Genomic DNA, 25,114 nt, shown 5'->3' on the forward strand with positions numbered 1-25,114 from the left:
AATAAAGACCTCAGTTATCAAGGAATACATCACACAGAGGCTTTCTTCATGCTGCTTAAACTGCTTATATTAGGCTTTTTTGAAACAGTTGAGGTTTATCACCTCACACTAACACATAATTCAAGTATTAGGATAAGAGCTGGCTGTGAATGCATTGTAAGGAGGCCTGACCTTTTCCAGTGAAAGTGGATTAATATTATTGCTATAAAATCATATGGGGTTATTCTGTCTTAAGGCATGGGATCAAGAATAATTAAAAAAAAGTGCTGTGGCTATATTTATCTTTCATCGAACACTGCAGCATGCCATCTTAAAAAAACCTGGCCTCCAACCAGAAAGTTTGTCATCACAGGTTCCACAGAACTGCAAGTCTGGCTAACCACAGAAGCCACTCTGGTTAAGTCTGTTTGCTTTACTTTTAAATTATTAATTTGCGAAGGAAGTCCCATTAAGATTAGAATCTTTCATTGCGAGGGTGACCTGTCCGAAAGGGAAGTGCTTGCTGTATCCTGTCAGGAAATTTACGGATATGTATCACCAAATAAACAGAGCATTGCAACACGCCTTGGTCTGTCTTTCACGTCAGCAGTTCTGCGTAGCAGAAAACGTTCTTATCCAATAAATAATTCTGTTTACACAACTCCCAATAACTTATGATAACCACACAAAAGCATGCCCATTAATCAGTTGCGCAAGTTCCTGACTGTACAGTTAATCTCTTCTTTAGATAGCGAGGGCCTGTGTTCAGAGCCCTACAGGACAGAGGCAGCTCTGATCTGTTGGGTGTGCATGGGCTTTTTTAGGGAAAATTTCTACACAACGTACTGAAGGAAATTAAAAGATAACACTTTCGCTGAGCAACAAGGGCAACCCCTGCTTTGCACGTACATGAGCATTACGTCAAAATAATTCAAAGCAAGTTTAGCACAGGAGAAATGTGATTACAATATCATACTGAAAAATACATTATTTTTGATTACTGTAAAGAATGACTACAAGATATTTAAGAGGTTTTTAAATTAGGCTTCGAGCAAGCGTGACCTTGTAGATTTCTCGGTAGGTATAGCATTATAGATGACACACAAGGTGAATGACATACAATTATTTTGTGCCTTTGAGACCTGTATATTGCTACTTGACCAGTTAAAGTTAGAAATAACTAATACATGCTTGATTTTCAAAGGAAAAGCTCACTGTAGACTGCAAGTGTGTCCAAAATTGCCCCAGAATGCCAGGAGTAAATCGATCAGTTTGTATACAGCTGACGTCACTCAGAGAGATGAAGCCTCAGGGCAGGAAATTACTGGCTACAATGAGAGATCATTAAATAAATGCACACCGAGACCCTACCAGAGAAATCCCAGGAAGCACAATAAGTATTCTCTTTCAATGAAGTGCACAGCGTTATTTGGGGATGCTTAACACAGAGTCCCAAGACAAAAAAGAGCTGTTCTTATCCACTGCAAAACTCTATCAGTCTGACGCCCATGTCTCTCAGGGATTCACTCTACTAATCTGCCGGCACAATGGGCTACACTTGCTGCTATGCACCGCAGCACAGGTCTGCTGGAGCTCACAGTCATTACCCTCTTAATTCAGGCGAATATGGAATTTAATAGTTGGAAGAATAATTAAAGGGATAATTAAGGGTTTTTTTAATGATTTGATTCAGTGCCCCTTAATGTTAGCTGCACAGACTGGAATGCATTCACCTTTGATTTTCATTATAGTGACCTTGGGTTTCACTTTAAAGAAAAGACGAGAGAGACAGGAAACATTGACTGTAGTGTAATTATAGGCTGCAGAAATAAAATTTGGACAAATTGTGTATGTACACATGTACATATATACAATCTATAGACAATATAACATGATTCTCTACAGAAAACTTACAGAATATGCAATTCACTGAATTCATTTCATTTGCACAATTCACTGTAGGCATGGGAAGAGACAGGGAAACGTAGAGTTTACCCATTTTTTTGAGTGTTTTTTGTGTAAAAGGAGGGAGAGAGATGATGTACTGTGAAAAGACTGCTTTTCTGGGAAATCTGCAAATATTTTATTTTTTTATGATCCACTTTGTCAGATCTTTTTTACTTAATTTACACTTGCCTCCAGCAGTTTTTTTTTCCCATTATGATTAAATCAACTGTCTTCTCAAGTTGTGCCAGAACTTTTCTTTCTTACGGCAACATCTTTAAAACTCACACACTAGTGATTCTGAAAGCCGGGTGGGGGATATGACCTCATTTCTCTAGGTGCGGAAGGTGAAGAGGTCAGTGGGCGTACTGGAGAGACTCACTGAAGACAGGGTGTTTGTTCAGTCAAGCCCAGCAGGCATCTCCTCCAGCCCCCAGCTAGTACAGCGTCAGTGCCTTCCAACAAGTATGGAAAGGTATTCGGCTCCGTTTTTTCAGTGCACAGCTCTCATTTGCCCAAATGGAGAATAATATGTGGACTACAATCTAGTGTACATTTGAGGAGTTGCAAATGACACTTTCTAAATGTGTAATGGGCTATTAACACCTGAGTTGCCAATAAAACATTTATGTACATATACAAAAATATTTCCAGTTAATGTTGCCGTTTAAGTAGTAGCATTTTTGCATCGATGGCTGGTTTTGTGATGTAAGACGACAATGAACAGGAAGGGGGCTGATGAGACTAATTAATGTAAAAACATAAGAGATTGCAAACAACAGGAAGCTGCGCAGCCCATCTTGCTTGTTTGCTTGCTAGCAGCTCACTGAACTGGAAGCAACGCACTACACAGCAGCGAGGCGGCTCTGCTCGGGGGCTGAAAGGAGAGGTACGCGGCTGCGGACAGCAGCACTCGCTGGGTAGGCTCCTCCCACGGCGACGAAGAGGGGCAGCGCGCTCTCGCGGGGCTGCTGGAGACGAGGCCGAGGGCGCAGCGGAGCCTTTACCTGCTGCAGCATGAGGGCCTGCTGCTGCTGGAGCAACGCCTGGAGCTGCGGAGGAGAGAGGATCTGCTGCATCTGCTGGGGGGTGATCATCTGCGGGGTCATCATGGCCACCGAGACAGGGACCTGCGGGAGGGAAAACGCACAGTCAGACTCCCCTTCCGCACACAGCCTGCAGCAGCAGAGTTTCTACTAGCCCTGCGGGCGACAATCCCTGCAGCTTTTATGTGACTGATATATTTTGTTAGTGTTTTCAAATACACTCATTTTTTTCTCCATTACTCTTGCAGGCAGGAAGGTTGCAATTTTACAGTTTTCCTTTGTTGTCCCAGAAAGGTAAGAGTAGAGCTATGGCCCTCAGCCTGGGTGGAAGACAGTACTCAGGAGAGATGCGCAGCACAGGTAAAAGAAGCAGCTGGCTCAGTACGCCTGCCTGGGACACAACGCTACACAGCAAGCACCTGCCTGCCTTGTGACACTACCACACTCTTTGACTACATTACAATAAAACTAGGTTGGTTATGTTAAACACTATCCCAAGGTCAATGTGTTTCCCTTGTAGTTTTATTAACAGCATTGTAGTTTATAATTAAGATCTAATGAATGTAGTTCTTAGATTTGTGACAATTTGTTTTCCTTTACCCACTTACTCAGAGCCTGTGTTGGTGTTATTTCTGTGTCTCATACTGTACTCATTTTGTGTGGACATATCTGGTGCATAACTAATCTCAACACTGCAATACTTTCCTTATCCTAATTAATTGCAATCATAAACAGTAGCTAGTTCACTTATTTATAGCATTTGCATAATTAATCTAAGTATTGCAATAATTTGCTTACCTTAAACTGTGCTGTATTAGCCACTGTGCTATGTTGAATTGTTTTGCTGAATTATTGTATTAATTGATTTCCTTAGGTTTATACCCACAACATAAACATTATGATTTATGGCTTGGATAAAAGCATCAACTGACTGATGACTGATGATGATGATTATTAGGAAGAAGAATAACACCATATCTCCAAGAATATTAATGACTTTTTCTGAAAAATTTGAAATCGATACAAGATATCATTGATACTGACAACAGCAAAGCAGTTTTGATATGCATGAGTTACAATGATATAATAAGATTTTCGATGATCAGATCTACCACAATAAATGTCTTTATCCTTTTCTGTCCTACTTCAATTAACATTTTATTCTGATTTACCATCAGTGAACCAATTTTAAAAAATACTGAATGGTTTGATCGTTATCTTAAGGCAACAGCGACAATAATGTGAAGCGCAAAGCTTTTGGTGATGCAAGAGGAAGAAGTCACAGCTCTACTAATCGCATTACAAATCTGTGATCGAGTATCACTTCTTATAAGACCTTGAAAAGCAAAAATCAAATTTTTTACGTACTTGGGATGATGCCCAGGGAAAAACTACCTCCTGAGAAATTATTTTGCAGCATAACAATTGAATTTGTCACATTATGATATTGTAGAAACATAGGGCGCTTTTTTGTTGTGGTAGATTGTTTTACTTTATAAGCCTGAAAATGTCCTTTCTTTCAAATACCATCATCAACCACAACAAGAGAAAAGGAGGTTAAAAAGCAGAATTAAATCATGTGTTGCAACTTAAGAACACAGCAGGAAAGGCATAGATTACACTGTGTAAATGTGTATTATATGTATATTAAATGTATATATATTATCCAGTATATTGGTATATTAAGTGTTCCATCTACCCAGAAAGCCACCTGGTCTGATGAAGAACCTATCCTGGAAACACAATGCACAAGGAAGGACTGAGAGCACAGCACTCCTCTCGGCTTGAAAGGGGCTGTCAGTCAATCATAGGCCAGCACACACACGCTCATATGCACAAGCATGCAGGGAGAATTCAGAAACTCCAATTAACTCCATTCTGCATGTCTTTGGGAGGTAGGAGAAAGCACAAATCAACATGGGAAAACATGCAAACTCCACACAGAAGGGTGGAATTGAATATAGGATCCAAGACCTGTGAGGCAGCAGCCCTATATATAAATGCCACAAAACTGTTCTGACTAACTCTAAATACTGTGCTCATTCCCAAAGTATTCTGCTGTCAATACTGTCATTGAGTGGTAGGCAGTATTTAAAGACAGCTTTAAATATGTCTGTTAAGGTGTAGTTTTTCTATAAGGGGCCATAGGAATTGTTGAAGTGAAATATCCCATTGAGTGACTTTTCAACCGTACAGTGCCGCAACATGTTCCTATCAGATATTTGCATTCATTTGTTTTCTCGCAACGCATGACTGGCCGTATTTTGAACAGCCTATCTATGCAAAGCCTGAGGGAGAAAGAGCTGTCAGTTACAAATTAAATCTGTAAAGAACTGATTTTACTTTGTAAACAAGATTTCCCGTAAATAGGAACACCTCCTGCTTGAAGGCCCATCATGCTCCGGGCAGATAAACTCTTTCATGCTAGCTCTGTGGCTCTTAGTTATTGGTGACAAAGCTGAGCCTTCAGCCCTGTCCAGCCCTTTATTAAAACTGGAACTTACAACCACCCCACAGTGAAATCCACAGAAGACCCAAAGATGTTTCAAATCTGGAACTCCGGCTTCCTTCAGCAGACAGGGCAGATAGAGCTTTGATACCAATGAATTTTCTACACGGAGTCTCTCACCTCTTTGCGACAGACAGTGGACAGATCTGGTCTTGAATGCCACCAATGTAAACAACATTTCTTTGCCAAGCTGTGCAGTAAAGCACCTTATAACTCCAGGGAACCTTTTACCCATGTATCAATGAATTTGTACATCTACCAAGGCACTGAAGTGCATGCTTAAAAATGAACATTTTCTTAAATATATCACCTGTCAGATTAAGATTAAGATTTTTAAACTTTTTTTATTTTTTAATAGCATTAGCAAAAGCATAGTTTAACGGCATGCCAAGGGAGGGCAACAGTGGTTACTGAACAGACATGGACTCAAGAACTAAAGCAGGTAAACCGGATGTTCTGTGGCAAACCTAAGAGCCTGGAAGGTCTTTGACTTTACTTATTCAGAAAACCTGTCATTTTTTCAATGGTTAAAAACCCAGTTCCTCTTGATAAAAACCTCAGGTCCTAAGAGGAACAAGATGCAATTCATACAAAATTCTAAAGAATAAACAACTTTGAAATCCCTTCCTGGCAAGGCTTGTAAATACCTGTACAGCACCTCAACATCATGACTTGCTAAAAGCCATGTATGCAGAACTGTAGCATCAATCATTTAAAAAATGTCTGTTCTGAAAAACAGCACCTTGGCCTTAAGGGAAAGTTTCATTCATTTTTCCACTTAACTCAAAATTCATTGCTTCTCACTTAAAAAGGAACCCAGGACAACAACACAGTTGTTGTCAGAATATGGAGCTTATGGGGGGTGTTAAACACGTTAGGGTAGTGTGAAAAAATTAAACGCAGTTTTTTTAAAAATAAAATCTACAAGGGAATGAACTGGGGCTATCGCTGATATTCTTGAGAGGGGTAGAGAAGAGGAAAAAACGCCATCCAGCCCACTGAGAAATCCAAGCTCCAGGAGGAGCAAATGGCAGCACTGGGGAAATGCCTGGCGTCACGCTAATTTGGCTTGTGCCGTCGCTTGTCATTTGGAGCTGGGAAATGAAAACCTGTAATTAATTGCTCTTGTGCATCCCATTCTCCAAGTGACAACCCATACATTTTATTTTATACACACGTTCATTGACATTTTCAAGTTGCAGGCATAATAATTACCGGAGTTATAACACCTTCCATTCCGCGGCTGCACGATTGACGAGTGAGTTGAATACCGAGTTGTTAAGGTTTGACGGCATTAATTGCCCCTATAATCTAATATCACAAAGGCGGGCGATTACATACCCTGAGCGGAGCATGCAATTCGACACTAGGGTTTCAGAACGGCACGAGAAAACAAAAGCGGTACCATTAGCAGCTTGACGGCTACTAACAAAAGCATCTCACAATGCCGAATTATATTTTCATTCGGCTTTGTCTCTCAGCATAAATGATTTTTTTCCTCCCTTTCATTTAGATGTGAATAGAATGGGTAATAGAAGAGGCTGAAAAAGCTAACGATTTGAAGTCAGGCATAGATTAAATGCATTTAATTTTTTTCGTTTTCTTTTTTGTCACCGCCGGTAATTTAAAAAGATGCAGCACTTAGAGGCCCCTGAATATAGATTAGCAAGGAGAGGTAACAGCTTTGCCTCAACCAGGAGGGAAGAACACAGATGAAACTCCTTCCTTCATTCCCATTAAACATTTAGGTTAATACCAGCAGCTCAAGAGACACAACAAGCTTTAAGCTGAATTCCTACGGCAAACATGACCACCTACTTGGCATTTAATTTTATAATTAGAATTTACCAACTGTTTATGAGAATGTTCAATGTCACACACCTCCTGTTAAGGTAAATGTCTGCATGAAATGATTATGGATCAGCTTTACAAAGCCAGACCAGAACACCAAGACAAAGATAGTCTCACTGGTGCTTCCTGTAGTTTTTCTTTGCCCAGCGGACCCACAGCAGACAAATGTTTTTGCCCTTAAAAAGCATGTGATGACACTGAGCTAGAACAATCAGGATGGGTTGTGCCCTGTTTACATGCTATATTTTCCTAAAACCTAAGAGACTGCAAATACTTATCTGCACAGAACCCAGAGGAAATGAGGTATTTATTTCTCTCCTGGGTGTCAGTAGAGACATAGTTGTTGAGTATTATTCACTGTATGGCCACACACACCTCTAGTAGTTAATATGAGACATGGATATGGTTTCAAGAGCCTGTTCTGCTGTTTCTAGCTGGTGGAGACAGAACGGTAGGCATGCAGCGTTAAAACTGCACAGAACAGGCAGGCGCTACAGAAAAGAGGAGGAATTTCCTGTGATTTAATGTTACAAACCTTAGAAGAACAGAGGAAATGTACTGCTGGAAAATGTCCAGACTGGAATCCTTTTGGTTACCTGATTGGTGAGCTCTTTTGGAACGTGAGATATACAAATAAAAATAACGGGGTTGAGGGGGAATTAAACGCCAAGCCAGGCAGCTCCATAAGCATCTTAAATTGGCTTCTAATGAGGGAGCTTGTGGCACCTCTGGTTCTTCCCAGCATCATTAAAATGCTGGAGCAGTGGCCAGAACCGTGAGCAAGGGTCTCTGTAATTGACAGAGGTCATCTGCAATATGGAGGAGAAGGGAAGAGCGCGAAGGGAAATAGGTTTGCCAAGACACAGCTAGGCGTTTGCAGAGAGAAGAACAGTAATTAGAGGAATTGTTTGAAGAGCAAGTTTAACTGATTAACAAAAGGCAGAGAAAAAAAAAGAGAAAAAGAGAGCGAACGAGACAGACACAGAGAAGCAGAGTGAGAGGGGAGAGAGAGCCAACTGTCCCAATGGGCTGAAAAAGAAACTGGGTATTGTGCATTTCAATGAGTTTTAATCTTGTTTAGCTTTCCTTGGTGCATTTTAATTTAAAACAATAGCACAGTCCTCCTTTCAGCCATACTAATAGAAAAAGAAGCCTTGACCAGAACCCCAGCGCCATGCGCCGTGACAGGACTCCTGTGCCTCACAATTCTGAATGCTGTTTTTATGATTTATTTACTGTCAGATAAAGCAGGGTTCGTGACTAAAGCTTTAGACTGACACTGAATGCCTTGAAGTCCTGTTCACGTACCAGGAGCGAAATGATTCATCATACTTAATTATTAAATCCTGAGGTGGTCTGCGGGTTAAAATCTCAAATGGGATTCTACGAGAGCACAAAAAGTATTCTGTTAATAATTCCTTCACGCACTAAGGATTATTGTTAAAAAAAAATTATGCCAGTTTGAAAACATCCACAGACTCTAATAAAGAAGCGTTTGTTCTCCGAAACAAGGAGGTGCATTTATGAAGGACGTAATGAGTGTACTTCCTGGCTTGTCCTGCCTTTTGAGCTCAGACACCCAGCGCCTGCACATATTGGGAGAGGGGTGGTGGGCGGGTCAGGATGCCTGCAAACTTCTAAGAGTGATCTTCCCAGCGATGAAGACGGAGAGCAAAGTGTGATTTACACAAACATCTTTTGAATTTTACACTGACTATAACTTGCTTTATATGGGGGACCTGCCTCCATCCTCTTCTACAAACTAGTTAAAGCCATTACAATGTGCCAGCTCGCACAGCTGGTGCCAACACCTAAAGGAAGTCCACAGCATTACTGCACTGCACCAGCATGGCAACCCCTTCCCCTGCTTAGTTAACCATTCCAATCCTGTCTTTAATTCCACCAGTTCAGATGTTCAAACCTAGAAGCAGGACAGGTCATTTTTGCCAGTGCGTTTCAGCGCACACTGAAACCGGCCTTTTCATACTGAGTGCAATCATGTCAAGAATACGAAAGGAACAAGAGGTCCTTCCCTTTTCCGAAGGTCAGACTACCAGTAATGAGCTACGCACTAAATTATGGTATTTAAATAAATGGATGATTAATACATAGTCAATCTCTGGAGGTTTCTCTGGCATTCCATATCACTGGGTAATTATCACATTCGGTGCCGCAGTGTGCACGCGCACAGAAAGGAAAGGAAAAAAAACCCTGAAGCTAGAGCATGTGAAAAAATATGGAACAAAACTTTGAACAGACGTAAAGATCATTTTCCTAAGGAAATAATTGGGGCTGGGGACTTCTTGAAAGGGTTCTATTGTCAGAGAGATGCAATATTCCTGGTCTCTGAAGCTGGAGAAGAAAAAGGGAAAATATATTTTTTTTATCAGAAAATAAGAAAAGGGCCGAAAGGGTTTGAGTATTTGAAAAGTAAAAACAAAGTCCTTAATTTAGGTCATGAAAATCAAATCAAATACAGAAAAACAGACCAATCATATTAATAATATTAACATAACATTAATAATGACAGTAAAAACATTTTTTAAGTTATGACATTTTGATACTGGAACCCACTTTGAAGTATACTTAAGCTTGAAACCTTTCAAAATTAATATTTTATGTATATACAGCCTGGATTTCTGAAGTCCAATACAATGCCAAGTCTTCAATTAATTAAATAGGACAACGCTGCATCATGAACATATCCTGGCTTGCAAAATGAGCATTTTTATTAGTCTCCCTCCATGGGCTGGAAACTAATGGGCTGTGCTTGATGTTACAGGGTGGGGCTGGAAACCTGTAATCAAAACGCAAGCAGAGCCTTTATCTAAATGATCTGTCTTCTTCCGACAAATCTCAAATCTCAGTCGCCTGCGCTGGAGTGGCTGAGAGAACGGGGCAGATAATTGAAAAAATGACAAGGAATGCTCAAACAGGCGATCACATCTCTTCTCCGCCACACGTTGGGGACAGCACTGCTGGGCTGTTTATCCCTGTCAAAAAGCATTATTCACTTCGCTGGGGAAATCTGAACGCTACCTCACATCACACGGACTTGGCCAACTGTAAGGTCCAAAAGTCCGCTTAGCACATTCCACACTCAGCACACCAAGAATTCATTATTATGTATTGTGTATTTATTATTTTTTAAAATTCTTAAAACCTAGAGAAGTAACATCTTGTCTGGACATGCAGTCCAAAGGCAGGGTCAAAGAAACATGAAATCAAGATAATGCGCCTGATAGAAACAGAGCAATCTGGACATCCCAGAGCTTGTAGTTGAGCAGATAGCTAACACTACAGTAAACCAGAAGTGATCTATAAAATGAACAGCAAATTCTGGTTTCTAAGCACACTGTAGGTAGGGAGAGAAATTCTAAAAATACGACATCAGTCACAAATGAAAAAGGTTAGGACACCCTAGTGTCTATAGTTAATGTCTGTAAGAGACCCGCTTATCCTTCTTCTCCCATCTGATTTTAGGATGACCTATCAGCATTTTTTACTCTTCAAAAAGGCACTGATCTGTTACAACACTGCAGTGTCATGGGCACCATTTTGCCAGCAAGTGGAGAATCTCCTGTTGACAGAAAGAGTGGACAGAGCAACGGGGTGGGTAACTGAGTTCACAGACATTGTGCTCCACCGACCAACAGAATGACTTGTTTTTCTCACACTTACAGCCATCCTCTAGGGACAGAGAGCACAGAAGGTCCAGCAGTTATCCAGCCCCTGAACACTTAGTCAGAGAGCGGGGGAGACCCTACTAGAATCTTCTTAAGAACAACAGCCTCCCAAAATAAGCCTCTCTTCTAAACTGTGCATTTCCATTTCTCGCTGCAGTTTTCTTTAAAGAAAAAGAAAAACGGTTTTGTTCAGAGTTAAATGCTTACTGATGAGGTGTTTAAACATTTTCAAATCTCCAGAGTACCCCAGAAAATGCCCGATTCCTCAGGAAGGGGTTACTCCGTGGACTTCAGGTGTGCGGATGAATGAAGTGCTCGGGCCGGGAATGCGCCCAGCGTAGTTTAAAACTCAGAGAAGCCGTGGGCACACAGTGCAGGAGGCGCTCGGAAACGGCAGTGGCAGTCCCCGCATGTGCCTCCTTCTCCCTCTCCTGGGCCGCTCAGCTCTTGACAGGTAAAGCTTTTTGTTTTACTCTCCCGAAGAGAAAGGTAACCAAACTCCAGCGCAGTAATAAAATACAGCCCCGCTGTTAGAGAAGCAGGCTTTTGTGCTGTCACTTGGTGATTTTCAGTGAGTACTGAGCCTTGTCCGGCGCTCCGCTGAGGGACTGCTTCTTGACAGCGTCCAGACAAATGAAAAGCTCGCGTCGTGAGAATGCCCTGGGTAGCGCAAGTTCAAGTGGAAAATCCCTCCCCCCCCCCCCCGGCACTTCATCTAACGCCCCACTGCTCCAGAATAAAAATGACAACAAATTTCCAGAGCAACATAACAGAGATTACTTTACCGGGGAAATATAAAAGCCTATTATCGACCCACCTTCATTACACATTTCACTCATGTTTCAAATCAAAAAATAGAGTTTCACACTTCGCTGCTTGGACCTAAACTCTGAGACCAGCCACAGACACAGATTTCACTGTATTTTTCCCACTTCTCTCACTTTTTCCTCTTCCACATAGGGACCTCTCCTGCCCCCCCCCCCACACTATCCAAAAAAAAGAAGAAAGTGCATACACTGCATTTTTAGTCAGTGAACAAAACAAAGTGATTACTAAAAGACAGACTGGATTTAGGAGAGGAACTCTGGATATAAAGAAAGGAGTCAACAGCTTTTAATTTTCTGCATCTAGAAACATTCAGATTGATCCTAACCGTTGAAAAAGTCTGCATGTCAGACAGTTCACTGAATTTGTAGACCTCACCTGTAATCTCATGTGAGTGTTAACCCAGGATCAGTAATTATCTTAACACTCCACGCTAAAGGCACTCCACTCCAGGCTAAAATTAACAACATCAGTCACAAACAGTCAGATACAAACATTGCCTGTATATCTCTAGTTTCTTGACTCTGACTAAAATAAGTGAAGACTGTAGCAAAAGGAAAATCAATAAGACAAAGCTGATGGGTCCCGGAGTAATTCAAGCGATCCGGTGATGTAGCCACCCAGGGTAGAAACTGAGTTCTCTGCCTTGAACTGCACATGTGTGCGGGGCAGACATGGGCATTGGGCAGCTGTGGCAGGGAAGACAACTTCCTGGACTCACTGTTCAGCGACAGCAAGCTGGGGAACGGCCCACTTTAAGAGAAAGCCACAGAGCCACTCCGCAGACACAGACCTTCATCAGCTCATTCTAAGGCTATACTGTTTAAACACAAAGCAGCAGTAATATCTGGGCTCTCTATTAAGAAAAAGGGAACCTAATTAGCATGTCTCTAATGAGTCCTTTCATTTTTTTAATTAAATAAGGAACCTCAATAATACATGAAGAAAGGACAGTTTTTTTTTTCTTTCAAGCTACAGAAGGAACATTGGCTGCGCCCCATAACTGCACAAAAAGTGTGTGAGAGTTCAAAGGTCACTGGCGTACCATTGAGGGGAACAGCCACAACCTCAGACACTCACTCCAACCCCACCCCCAAACGACTTATGGGACATCCACTAAGGATGTTGTGAAAAGTATACAGACACACATATTCACAAATGCACCCACGCACACGTGTGCCCATCCTCAGTACAGCAGAGCAACTCTCCGTAATTGCACAGCTAGCCCGAGGATGGGCTGAGCCACAGGGATCTGTGGTCGCGCTGGCCCAGTTAAATGTGGTTATTCAGAGGGTGGGATAATTCCACGTTCGCCATTCACTTGCGGCAATAAAAGCACCGACTCCTGTCATCCTAAACCCTTCATCACATGAACCGCAGAGAGAAAAGAAACAGCGAGAGAGAGAGAGAGAACGAGAGCGCGTGGTAGGGCTGTCCCCGGGGTGATGTGTGACAGAGCGTCACGCCTGGGTTAAGTGTGCCCACAAGGAAACTGGCAGCCTGTGCTACGCGGTTGAGGACGGCTTCCCTTTGGCTGCTAAAAAAACCTGTGCTGTCAAGCTACTTCAAGCAAGTTCGGCTCGAATCGGAGGGTTAAACAGGATGGTGAAGATAAAGCCTGCCCAGTCTGAATTCTCTCACTTGAATTCTCGGGTTCTTCAGAGAGGCTTGGGGAATCCCTGTGAGGCCCCACTGTCCAGATGAGGGTGGCGGGTGTCCCCTAAAACCCCCAATTCTAAGTGCATGGGAGACCACCAGTGGATCTGTTCTGACAGTGTGTTTCACCCGAGTTTGGGCTTTCAAATTGTTTCATACCAAACAGCACCAAATTAAGAACAACGGCAGATTTCAATTTCATTTTATGTTTTTATTTAGGTTTCTTAAAAGAGGAGTCCCCCTAGTTGAGAACTCATTTTACAGAACAAGGCAATACTGTAGTCATTATGTCAATGGAATTCATGGTCAAAATGAAAAACAGCTTCCAGGAGGGAACCCCCATTAGAGTACGGAAACTTTCTTGGGTCTATCTAGCTACAGAGAGGCTTTGGTGTGGCAGTACAGTGTGTCATCACTCAGAGCTATCTAGCTTGCTGCAGGATTTGCTGTAGCTCTAGGGCCAGGAAATCCTAGGTTTTCAACAAGTTGGCATCCATTGGAGAATAGACTGCGGTTAAGGATGAGCCACCACAAGCACAGCCCACGTCTCCATCCCTGCCAACGCTCAGGGCTGCTTGGGGAGGGGGGGTGCCTAGGACTGCCACCGCTGAACGAGGAAGAACCTAATTAATGGCCTCCGAAAGATTTCATTATGTGTTCGGCCTCATTTGCATTTCTGAAAGCCTCTCCAACACAGAATGTAAGGAGGAGGAGCGCAGGAAGAAGAATGCATTTGCTGTACGGCGACGCACAGAACAGACAAAGCCCTGCTGACACTGAGCGACTGCAGCCACTCGGGACCAGGAGCTCTCCAGCTGCCCGCCTGTCTGCCGATCCGTCTCTGGCAGACCCAGCAGTAGAAGCGCTATTTTCCAGTAGCATATAAAATGTGACCCTGGATGAACTGCTAGTATTACAGTTTTAAAAAGGTGCTCCACTAATAAGATGAAGGCCTTTTTTAAAAAAATAAACAAAACAAAAAGCTTTTCAAAAAAACAAGGGCCACTTAAAAAAATAGCCGCCGTTCAACTGGAGACCACTCTACGTGCAGGTACCTTGTGCTGACAGTAAAGCAATGATTTATTCTAAGAGCTGTACACATTTTCCTGCAATCAGAAGCACAGACTTGAACCCAGTTACCATCACAATACAAGTGACATTCCTCAAGGCACTGTTTAAGAGAAATTGAAAGTGCTCTTCAGTTTTATGCCATTTTTAGCCTTTTTTTTTAAAAAAGCCTGAGCTTAAAATAAAATACCAAACCTAATAGCCAATGCCAATGCCAAACACAACCTCGCATCAATCCTAGCATTCCGTTATTTTTCCCTTTACAGGGGAAAAAGAAAAGGGCATTCAAGGTAAACGTTTGTTTTTCCATTTGTTTGCTTTTTAGAAAGTCCCAGCTGGTTTCCTCACGTTCTCCTCCATGAGGCTCCAAACAAGCCAGATGGGCCGCCTCCCAATTGTAACCTTTCATACGTTCTCCTTTTCCAAGTTTTACCATTGTTCCCACCGTTAAGTGCTTAAGTCTGATAAGCTGTTTACGTGTTTGCTTTACTTTTTTTAAATTAAAAACTACAGTGACAAGACCAGAGCTTTACAAAAGCTGAAGTATCAATCCACAAAAAAAAAACAGTAAAAGAAATGTAAAAGTAAAAACAAAAACAGTGACAAAGCCAATTCTTCGCAAAAGTTGGACTATTCAGCCAAAGAAAGAAAAGAAACCAGTGGTGAATTCATATCCTGAGCTACCCAAACCCAGGGATGAAGAACAGAGGTGGGGGAAGCTAGCAAGAGCCAGCAGGAAAGGTTGCCCCAGGGCTACGGATGAGCACTCTGACACTACAAAGGAGGAGACTCTTTCCGTTACCTCATTAGCATGCTGGGTCCGCCATGCACTGCCTGGGTGTGAAGTCCAGGCATGCTGCTCGTTTTCCCAGCAAATACCTCCAACCAGAGAGGCTTCGAGTTCAAACACATGAGCTACGCTTTTAGAAGGCAGGGCTGGGGACGGCTCGGCGGAAAGCGTTTTCATTGAGCTTTACTGCATGAAAATCTACCCACTGTGGGAAAAGCATCTTTTTCTGAAGCATCATCCAGCACAGATATGCCCTGTTCCAGCGTACTCAACGCAGAAAGGGTTACAAAAGAGCAGAGGAGGTGCGATCCAGCTACATGACTGGAAAAAGTTCTAGAAACCTGAAAAGAAACCTTTCCTCCTGAGCAGCTCTCTGTGTGATCTCCAGCATTACACTCAGGAAAGCTAAAGACTGCAATGAACACCTTTCATCAGGGCAGGGATTCTGTGATTGCAGCGTCTGAAGTCACAGATGAGCTCAGAAGGCATAACCCGACTGCGAGCTTCCAGTGACCTACACCCATAATTGTAACATCGCTGATTGGCAGGAAACGTCTGGATTTTTTTTTGCTGACACCACATTAAAAAAACAGGTCCAAATCTGAAAGCAGCGCATGTTAACCAGAAAACAGAGGGCTGTGCTCGCTCTAGGCTAACCTTCTCTAATACCATCATTATCCTTTATTGACTGGGTTAAAACCTGCCAGTTACGCCCTAATACTCTGGCACAGATTTTTTAAAATAAACTTTTTTTATGTGTATTGCTCAGGAAGGACCATAACAATACTGCATTTACACCCTGCATTCTGTCAAAAAAGAAATGCAAGGGGATTTTGCAACTTTTTTTAAAAAAAAGATCCCCCTTCTTTTTTGCTTGACAAGCCTGTCGAAGAAACCTCCAGCCCAGAGTTCAATCTAATTAGTGTGGTTTGTTAATTAAATGAACGTGGCACTAACGAGGTAACCTGCTGTTCCTTGATAATGTTAATTACCCTAAAGGGAAAACCTCTCAACACGGCCATTTAAACTGTCAGCCCACATTCTCCCGTTTATTATTGATGATTATAAAAACTCAGGAATTTTCCCCCTTCTCTTCTTCTCTTCTCCAGTTGGCACACAATAGAGCGCCTGAAACTGGAGACATCAGAATAATAAAAAAAACTCACTAGAGCTACACTGCTTTTTTCCCCCTTCGCACACTCCAGTGCATTAAGAACACGATGACTGACGAAACTGCACTCTGAACGAGGAGGTGGGTTGACATAAAAAATGTGAGGATGTCAATGCCGGATTTCTGCAGTATCCTCTTAAAAAATGTAATTTTTGATTCACCCCTCTTCCATCAGACTACACAGGGATTGAGCTCTGCTCTGTTCAAGCTGTCTTTTTGACTCAACCAGGGTACAGGTACAGGTGGAAAGAAGGTAGCCCTGCTCAAGTCTTTTATTATTAATGAATCCTGAACACATATGTTGGGCTGGATTAACACAGTGCCAGTATTATAAGTATATGCCAGTGGTATTAGTATTAGTATTTTTTTTGTTATTCCTCACACAAAACACAACAGGCTACCAACAGACATTATCTGGGAAGATTCTAAAAAGTTTTGCAAACTTTTAAAGGGATTTTCAGACAGGAAAAGTACTAGACACAAGATGCAGAAAAAAACTATAAAAAAGCAGATAAAATATTCTGATGAAAGAAAAGACAAATTGAGCCCATAACCAAAAAGAGCTCATCATAAAAGTAATTTAATCCATGAATTAAAATTATTGCAAATGCAGCTGATGTGTTTCATCCAATAAGAACTTAATAATACCGAGACCTTTCAGATTTCTGTGATCCTCTACTTCAGTCTAGTTTTTTTTTGTTTTCTCACTACAGTGAAACTATAATCATTAACCTGCTGATAAACATCAGTCTATAGCTCTCCTCACAAGCAGAGAATTGGAGAAAAGGGGCTTTTGTGCCTAGTCACATTCCTTGAATAGGTCTGCCCCTGGTGCCTTGATGAGTTCTAATATGTTTGTGCAAATTCTTTTTCTCAAGGAAGTGGTGCTTATTTGCAGAAGCATTTAACGTGTTCTTCCAGCGCAGCCATTAGGCTCCGAGTAGCCAGTAACAGCGATGCCCTTTTTTCATTTCTTTTTTTGGGCTTGTGAAATTTTACACTTACTGGCTAGTGCTCAGGCTCTTCCCTGTTTTAAAACAGGGAGTTGCGTGTGGGCAGCAGTTCAGAAGTTGATGGATTGTGTGCGCTTGTGTGTCATGCACATGGGTTTCCCAGCCAGACTACTTTTCAAACAGGTCTGTGGAGAGTCCCTTGACTCGGAGCAGGGGGTGGGGTCCTCACCAAAAAAATGAGGAATCCAGCTCTCCAGAAAACCTCAGGCCTGATGGAGAATTGTGTGGCTTTAAGAGGCCGTGGGGCCTTCGGTACACAAAGAAGTGCATTCACGTCTCCACTACCTCTCAACACGCTCGGAGATGGAAACTAGTTTTGACAGACTGAGGGCAGCCCTTAAAATTAAATGGGCAAAGTTGTAGAATTTTCTAAAATTAAATTAAGGCCGTACCCATAATGGAGCAATATATAAAACCTATCCTTCGAGGGTTTAAGGACAAATTTTCAGAAACCGGAATTGCAGCTGTGAAGCAACCAAAGAAACTACAATTGTCTTGGTGGTAGAGTGAAACTGAAATGCACTCATTCATTTCCTGTGTATTTTTTCTATCCTGCAGTGCTTCATCACTACATAAGACTACAGCCGAAAAAACATCTAAACAACTGTTCTTAAGTTTTTAGTCATGAATGAAAACATTTTTTAAAAAGACAAGTTATACCTTTAGTAAGTTCAGAAAGAGGCTAACTTTTGTTTTTTCTAAGACACGAGTACACAGTGTTTGCTGCCACAGAAGTGAAAGGGTTTTGATGAAGGGAGGCCAGGAACTATGCTTGACACCAGACAGCAGAAGACTAGCTCAACAAGCTGATAAAGATAACTGAAATCAAAGAGTCTGTGTTTTGGAGAGAAGACCCTGTCTTGTTGAATCGGACAAGAGGGCTCTTTGGGATGGGAGCTGCTCGGACCACACTGCCGATCTCACCTGCACAGGCGGCTGTTTCGCCTCGTTGTTGCTGGGAGAATTCAGTCCAGTCGCCTGCTGGAGAAGAAACTGCCGTGCCGCTTGAAGGGCCTAGAAAGAAAGGAAAAGGGAAGAAAACAGAGACCATGAGTAGGACTTCCCGGTTAAAGAATCAGGAATGGCACTTAATTGGGAAAGGTCCGAATTCCTTAAAATCTCTTTCTTGGACCAATCCTTTTACAGCATGTTGCCAAAAACCACAACCATTACAGCATTATAGCACAAGGGGACTACAGTGAATAGGCACCTCCTGCCTGTCTCTCTCTTGAGCCCCAAACCCCACCCCACTCCGGTCTTCCCCCCACAAACTCACAAGCAAAACAGTGAACCAAGTGGAACCATCCACATTTTTCCAAAATAAGCAGTTTTTGAATGACAACATCCTAAATCAATCTCATGAATATTGCAGGTTGCTAAATATTATGAAAGAGCCCCTTACCTCCTCAGCTACCAGGCTTTAACTTCCCATGCATACAACTAACAAAGGGATACTTTTTCAAAATTATAAATCCGGACTACTGTGAATGTTTGAAATAAAAACATTTTGAAAACTTTGTTGACCGGGCATTCCAGGCTCCTGTTTTTGTTTAACATACTTCAGTCCAAGCACAGGGCCTCGGCCCAGCAGAAAAAACATGCTTTTCGTAACAAAACACAAGACCTAATAAATCAATGTGAACTGTGAGGTGGTTTATAAAAACTCCACCAGGACACACATTTGCTTCCTGAACTATGAGAAGCAGCAAGTTATCAAGTTACAATGTAAATATTGATTATAAGAAGAAGCCCCTAAGAAAACTGACATTAAAAACAACAAAGAAAAAAATTGCACCACAAATATTGCAAAACAACACTTTGACAATGGCTGTTAGTGGTTTTAGCCTTTGGAAAAACAAACTGGATTAAGAAGGCTTGTTCAAGCCACCCATGTTTTGAGAGCACAATATAAATTATTGATTCATGTCCTCATATGCCTGCTTAGAAACATTAATAAAGGCAACTGTCCACTGCAATGAATCCTCTTCTGCTTGTAAATACCACACAACAAGGTGCAAGTGAGTTATTCTTACAAAATGAAACATAAGGTGCTAAACATTTCAACCAACAAAGGGCCAATGGGTTTCAACTAGCCACAAGGATGTGAAAGCAGCCCTAGCATAAAATCACAGATAAAACTTTCATAAAAAACAGATTTGAAACAATGTTTCTTACAAGGATTCGGACCAGTTTAGAATTGTTAGGGTACCCAGCTCGAAGAGCTCGAGGCCCCTTAACAAATGATGCGGTGACACTGTAAAAGCCCACCTCCTGCTCTTTCAAAAGGGAAACTAGGGGCGTATGCAGTGAAATTCCTTGCCGAAATGATGAAAACCAGCTGAAACACTTGCTGCTTTTGCTGAGCGCATTAAAAAAGTCCACCACCAACCTGCATGTCCACCACCCCCAACCCCCTCACCCTCTCTCTTCCTCTCGCTGCCATACAAGTCCAAAACCAGTTGTGGAATACATAACTTAAACCGACCACAATCGCCTCCAGCCAAACTCCGAGACCCATCTCACCATATGGTGTGAATTACTGGCGTACTCCGCGCAGCGTGCATCAGCCATGTCTGTTAGCAATAAGGGACAATTCTGTATAAATTACAGCACTGATTACTGCTTTATTAAAATCCCTTTTATGAGCAAAATAAATACTACTATTAATGCGACGGAACACCTTTTATTTAAATTGCACTAAATAACTTCAAACACTGCAGGTATGACGATCATTCTAATATAGACATCATGAATAAGGAACAAACCAAGAGAAAAAAAATCTACCTTAAAAAGCCCAGTTCTAACCACTAGTGAGAGGTGAGTTTATGGAAAGCTATTTCCCCACTGCTTTAGGGATAACTGAAGGTTCAGCTTTAAACCATGGCTACTTTCTGTGGCACACCAGTATGTACTGTAGGTTACGCAGAGGTAATCTTAGAGGACCTCTGGCCTTGTTTCCTGGAGAACTAAATGGTTTGGGGTGCCTACCCAGTGTCAGTGGAGCAGAACAGAACTCAACCATGAACACTTATACCACCCAGGTTCTCTAACAGATCAGGATTTCTACAACTGGGACAACAAGTGCTTCCACAGTACCTCAGCACATTCATGGTAAACAGGCATGTGCACAGTCAGTTTATAACCTATATGTCTCCACAAAGTTCCAATCAAGGCAAATAACTAAAGGGAACATGTCATTCACTCGCCATCTCCCAATTTACCCCTTAAGGAAAATTAGCATCATATGGTCACCCCGTGGTGGTATTTATTAGAGTGTGCTGCACCTTTAAAGAAAGCATCATGAATGCTGTAGCCAGCGCTGAACAACGGGGCCATTGTGCTGGTGTGTTAGACAGGTTTTATTACAGCGCGGAGCAGGCAGGGAGAAAGGGGAAGGGAGGTCGAGGAGGTCAGAGCCCAGCTTGGCGGCCGGCGCGCAGTGTGTGAGTTCTCCGCACTTGTCATCAGTGCGTCTGTAAATCAACACTCCTGACATTGCCTTTAATAACAGTGCATTTTTTAATTCATAAGGTTGGAAGGCTGGAGGTGGGGGGGGGGGGGGGGGAAGGGGGGGGTTGCTCCTTCTCTGCATTGAGGTTTCAAAGCTTGTGTTGGAAAAATGGCTGACGTACAGTTTTTCTTCGAGAAGGCTGGCGCAGGGGAAAGCGTAGGTGGGGGAATGAAGGAAGGAATGAGTTTCAGTGCAAGAACCATTAAGGAAAAAGGGTAAATTTATCTTCTCATGCCCAGCACAGAACAGTAGCAACATCTAAGAACTATTCTTGGTGAAAATGTGTGTAGGGCTGCTTTTTAAGAAACCTGTTGACAGCACAATAACCTCAGAGGTTCTCCTTTGACTCCTTCATTCACAGATCCAACTGTGATCATAAGCCCAGGAGAATGATTCTTTAGAATTTGTGCTATAAACCTACTATAGACCAGGGACACAGTGGATTTATCAGGCACCACAACTCTAATGTCCGGCTGATTATGAAGCAATGAAAAGGCATTTTTAGCTGGAGGGGTGGTGTTGAGGTCGCAGCCTGGTCCAGCTCAGAACAGCAGACAGGTGGGCACCATATGCTGTAATGGCAAATCTGCATTGACAAGGGACTACTGTGGATACTGAAAACCCTAGTTTTCCCCCCAGAAAAATAAAACTGACAATGGACTGTGGGCCGTCTTTGAAGAAACTCTGGAGGAAAGAGGTCAAAGGGAGTCTGGTTACTGAGATTGGTCGCCCCCACACTTCTGCTATATTGACACCAACTGTCTGTGGGGATGGAAAAAAGCAACATATGGCTACAGATCTGGTTCAACAACAAAGATGCAGAGGGGTGGGGGAGTTGGTGGGGGTGCATACGGAAAACAGGTCGCAGATTTCCAGAGCCTCCAAGCCCTCGGCATGGAACTCCCATATCAGAACAGATCCCCCCAGTTTTCCCACACATGAACTCATGAACTAAACCACACAAGTCCAAAGGCCCCACAGACACCATTCTTGTTCGGCCATCACAGCAGGCTGAGAGAGAGCTACTGCTGCAGCTCGGGTCAGGGAAGAGCACTCTGAAGCTCTCCATCTGGGCTTCTGGGGAATTTGACCTGATGTGACCTTCTCAGTGCCTCTGGGGATCACTTTAGAGTGGTCACAGATCTCCACCCGTAACATGGCAAAAAAATATCTGGGATCACACTGGAAAAAGCCACCTGTTAGTGACGCTGCTAGAGACACAGACTCGATTCTTGGTAATTTATAATGTAGGACACCAAGGGATTGCTGCTGTGGCCTGGCATTTGGATACAGTGTAGTTTTTTAGTTTTCCTTCTTTTTACATTTCTTCAAAATAAAACAAATCCTAATCTTTCCATGTCTGTCATTATAACACATGAATATTTTACTTGACAGCACTCTAAAAGGACTGAGAGCTGTCACGTGAAAAAAACTACATACAATAAATATAGTTCTGTACAACTTTGATTCACAAAGATGGCAAACACATATTGCCATAATAATAGACTGTTTATCAAGACCTGTGCTGCCTTTATAAGTTAAAGAGGAAAAGCTATGGATTTTCTCTTTGATCCATTCATTTATCTCCTGGATCACAAACACAAACATATGGATTTCTGTCAAGTGCTCACTAATAAAATATACACTCTGAAAGGGGGAAAATGGTTCTCTGATTTATTCATGGGGGAAAAAAATCAGGACAATAAAAGCATGCAGGGCTAGTCTGGTCAGGCATCAGTAACACCGCCATTTCTTAGATACAAAGGTCAATTGAAAATGTCAGCAACCTCTGAAGGAACCCATCCCCGAACACTTGATTTCTGCACTCCACCAAGGACCTCTGCTCTCTCAAGAGGGCTGGCTGGACCCCAGCCACTTTGTGGCCTGGTCATACCATCATTATGGACAGGACCATGCCTCGAAGACGCTGAGGTAATGGGGGCTGGGGTGACTGCATCTATGGAGCTCTGTCTTTATGATGCTTTAGCAATGACAGTCCCTGTTCTTTTTTCCACCCACCGTCTTGTCTTTCTGTCTTTCCAAAGACAAGGAGGAACAAAGCTTCTTGCTACACTTCAGTGATCTGCAGAACTATCCCTTTATATGTTGTTTCAGGAGTGCAAGAGAAAAACTTTTAACTGGTGGTACTGAACCTTGAAGAAAAAGAGCAACATTACAGTAGACTTAGTTTTTGTTTTATGAAGTTCAATATATGATCCCTCAGGCCTAGGGATTTAAACCTGTGTACCTGTAACAGATATTTTTCCTAAAAAAATTCTAAATAATAGAATGGTTTTTGGTTTACCTACATACAGTTACTAACTTGACAGGAGAAATACAAAAGCATACATCCAAAATGTCAGTCATCTAGGGGATTTGGCACAACAGCACCTAGATTTACAAGAAATCCAGCCCAAGGCATCAAAGAGCTACCTGATACCCCCCTTGTCAAAAAGAAACTTTGTAATCACCTTATGCGACACCTTCAGAGTAACATTAAGCTTTTATAAATAAGGCAAACTGAAGTCACGTTTAGCGCAGTGAATGTTTCATTTTTTCAAATTTGAATTTATTTTGCTACGTATCTTTTTTATTTTGTGTTACATCACTACTCTGAACAATGATTCTGGAGGAACTCAAATGACTTTCACGCAAAGAACAAGGCTGTAAAAAACTTAAATAACTGCACTATGAGGTGCTGATATTCTTTGGCTAAGATGTAGGACTTTACTGTATCTAAGCCTCGGTTTTGGGAAGCCATAATACAGTACTTTCACCCGTTTTAAAAAAACAGAGCAACATTTTTAATTAAAAAATGACTAAGTTATTAACACTGATGGAACCGATACTTTTAACATACAGGACACTACACCTAGGGGAGAACTTTTACAATAGTTGGCTCTGCTCTTCAGAACCTCCATGTACAGCAAAGGAACAGATGAACTAGTGACATTTTCAGAATAGAAGAACCACTGGAAGTTTTTTTAATAAACTGTTTTTCCAAACTGATACAGAAACAGACATCAGGGGTGCATGCTATGATAAAGAAAACTAAGTTCTAATAGTTTCTTTTTGTAACAATAGCAAGGGAGATTCTGTTTTAATTAATCTCATTGTGCTAGGCCTCTAAGCAGCAGGCAGGCAGGGGCTGTTGGTTTTCACTCTGGATTTTTGGAAGGACTTTGGTTCGCAGTCTCTGGCAACGTGGCTGTTCATCACAGCTTCATCTCCTGGTCTTATTAGCACCACATTCCCATAGAATGAAGGCCAATTTCACGGTGGGTTTGAAATAAACTCCACTTTTGACCAGATTTATATTTTTGCTGTGCCAGAGCTGGTTCCAATTTAGCTCTTCCTTCCCTGTTTCTTAGCCCCACTCCAGACTTTTATATATTTTTCAAATTATTCTTCCTTGAATTAAAAAAAGACTAACAAGCTTTGCATTTTGACTTTGCCAACAGCCCCCAACACACACAGAAAAAAAAATATTTCGTAATTTTAATGTAATGTTTCCGCAATATAAAAGTCTACAGTGGAGCTCAAAAGTATAAAACGCTGAAGCAGGCCACTCTGGAATCACTTCTAGCCAATAAAATTGGAAAAAGCGAGCTGTCCTTGCCAAAGTAATAAAAAATAAAAAAAAACTTCAAAATATGCTGTAATGTTTGAAAAACTATGACCATTTTACTTCTTACATCCCACTTTTTCATAAAAGGGACCTGTTTCAAACTTGCCACAGGCCCTTACAGTGCCTCTTTCCAGATGTACATTGTTAACCATGAAACAAAAACAAACCTTTTTTTAAAAAAAAAACACTATCAGGGAAAAACAGCAAAACGCAGCAAACACCTTCCTGAAATTGTTTCGGAAAACCTGATAAATTAGGATAGACCTGTACACTCAACATTATCAGCATATTTAGAATCCGTAAAAAATCTGACAGAGATTAATGTTTAAAATGAGTTGCTTATAAATCTGGGGACTTCTTTTTTTTCCCCAAAGGCTATGACACCAATTTAGGTTTTAAAAAGAGGCCTTGAGAAAACCCTGCTTTAATACAGGGCA

General features: G+C 41.9%; 1 protein-coding gene across 7 annotated transcripts in view; it reads right to left on the reverse strand.

Annotated features, from left to right (window-relative positions):
• foxp4 (forkhead box P4) overlaps positions 1 to 25,114 on the reverse strand; it is a 135,450-nt gene that overhangs the window by 48,595 nt on the left and 61,741 nt on the right. For all 7 annotated transcript variants that reach the window (XM_088920944.1, XM_088920943.1, XM_088920942.1 and 4 more), the window contains exons 3-4: positions 18,463 to 18,552; positions 2,931 to 3,053 (exon numbers count right to left, since the gene is read on the reverse strand). In XM_088920944.1, coding sequence (XP_088777070.1) covers positions 2,931 to 3,053; positions 18,463 to 18,552 — 213 coding nt within the window. The remainder of the gene's footprint in view (positions 1 to 2,930; positions 3,054 to 18,462; positions 18,553 to 25,114) is intronic.

The sequence above is a fragment of the Atractosteus spatula genome, chromosome 7, assembly GCF_055471065.1.
Source record: "Atractosteus spatula isolate fAtrSpa1 chromosome 7, fAtrSpa1.hap1, whole genome shotgun sequence".
Taxonomy (NCBI): domain Eukaryota; kingdom Metazoa; phylum Chordata; class Actinopteri; order Semionotiformes; family Lepisosteidae; genus Atractosteus; species Atractosteus spatula.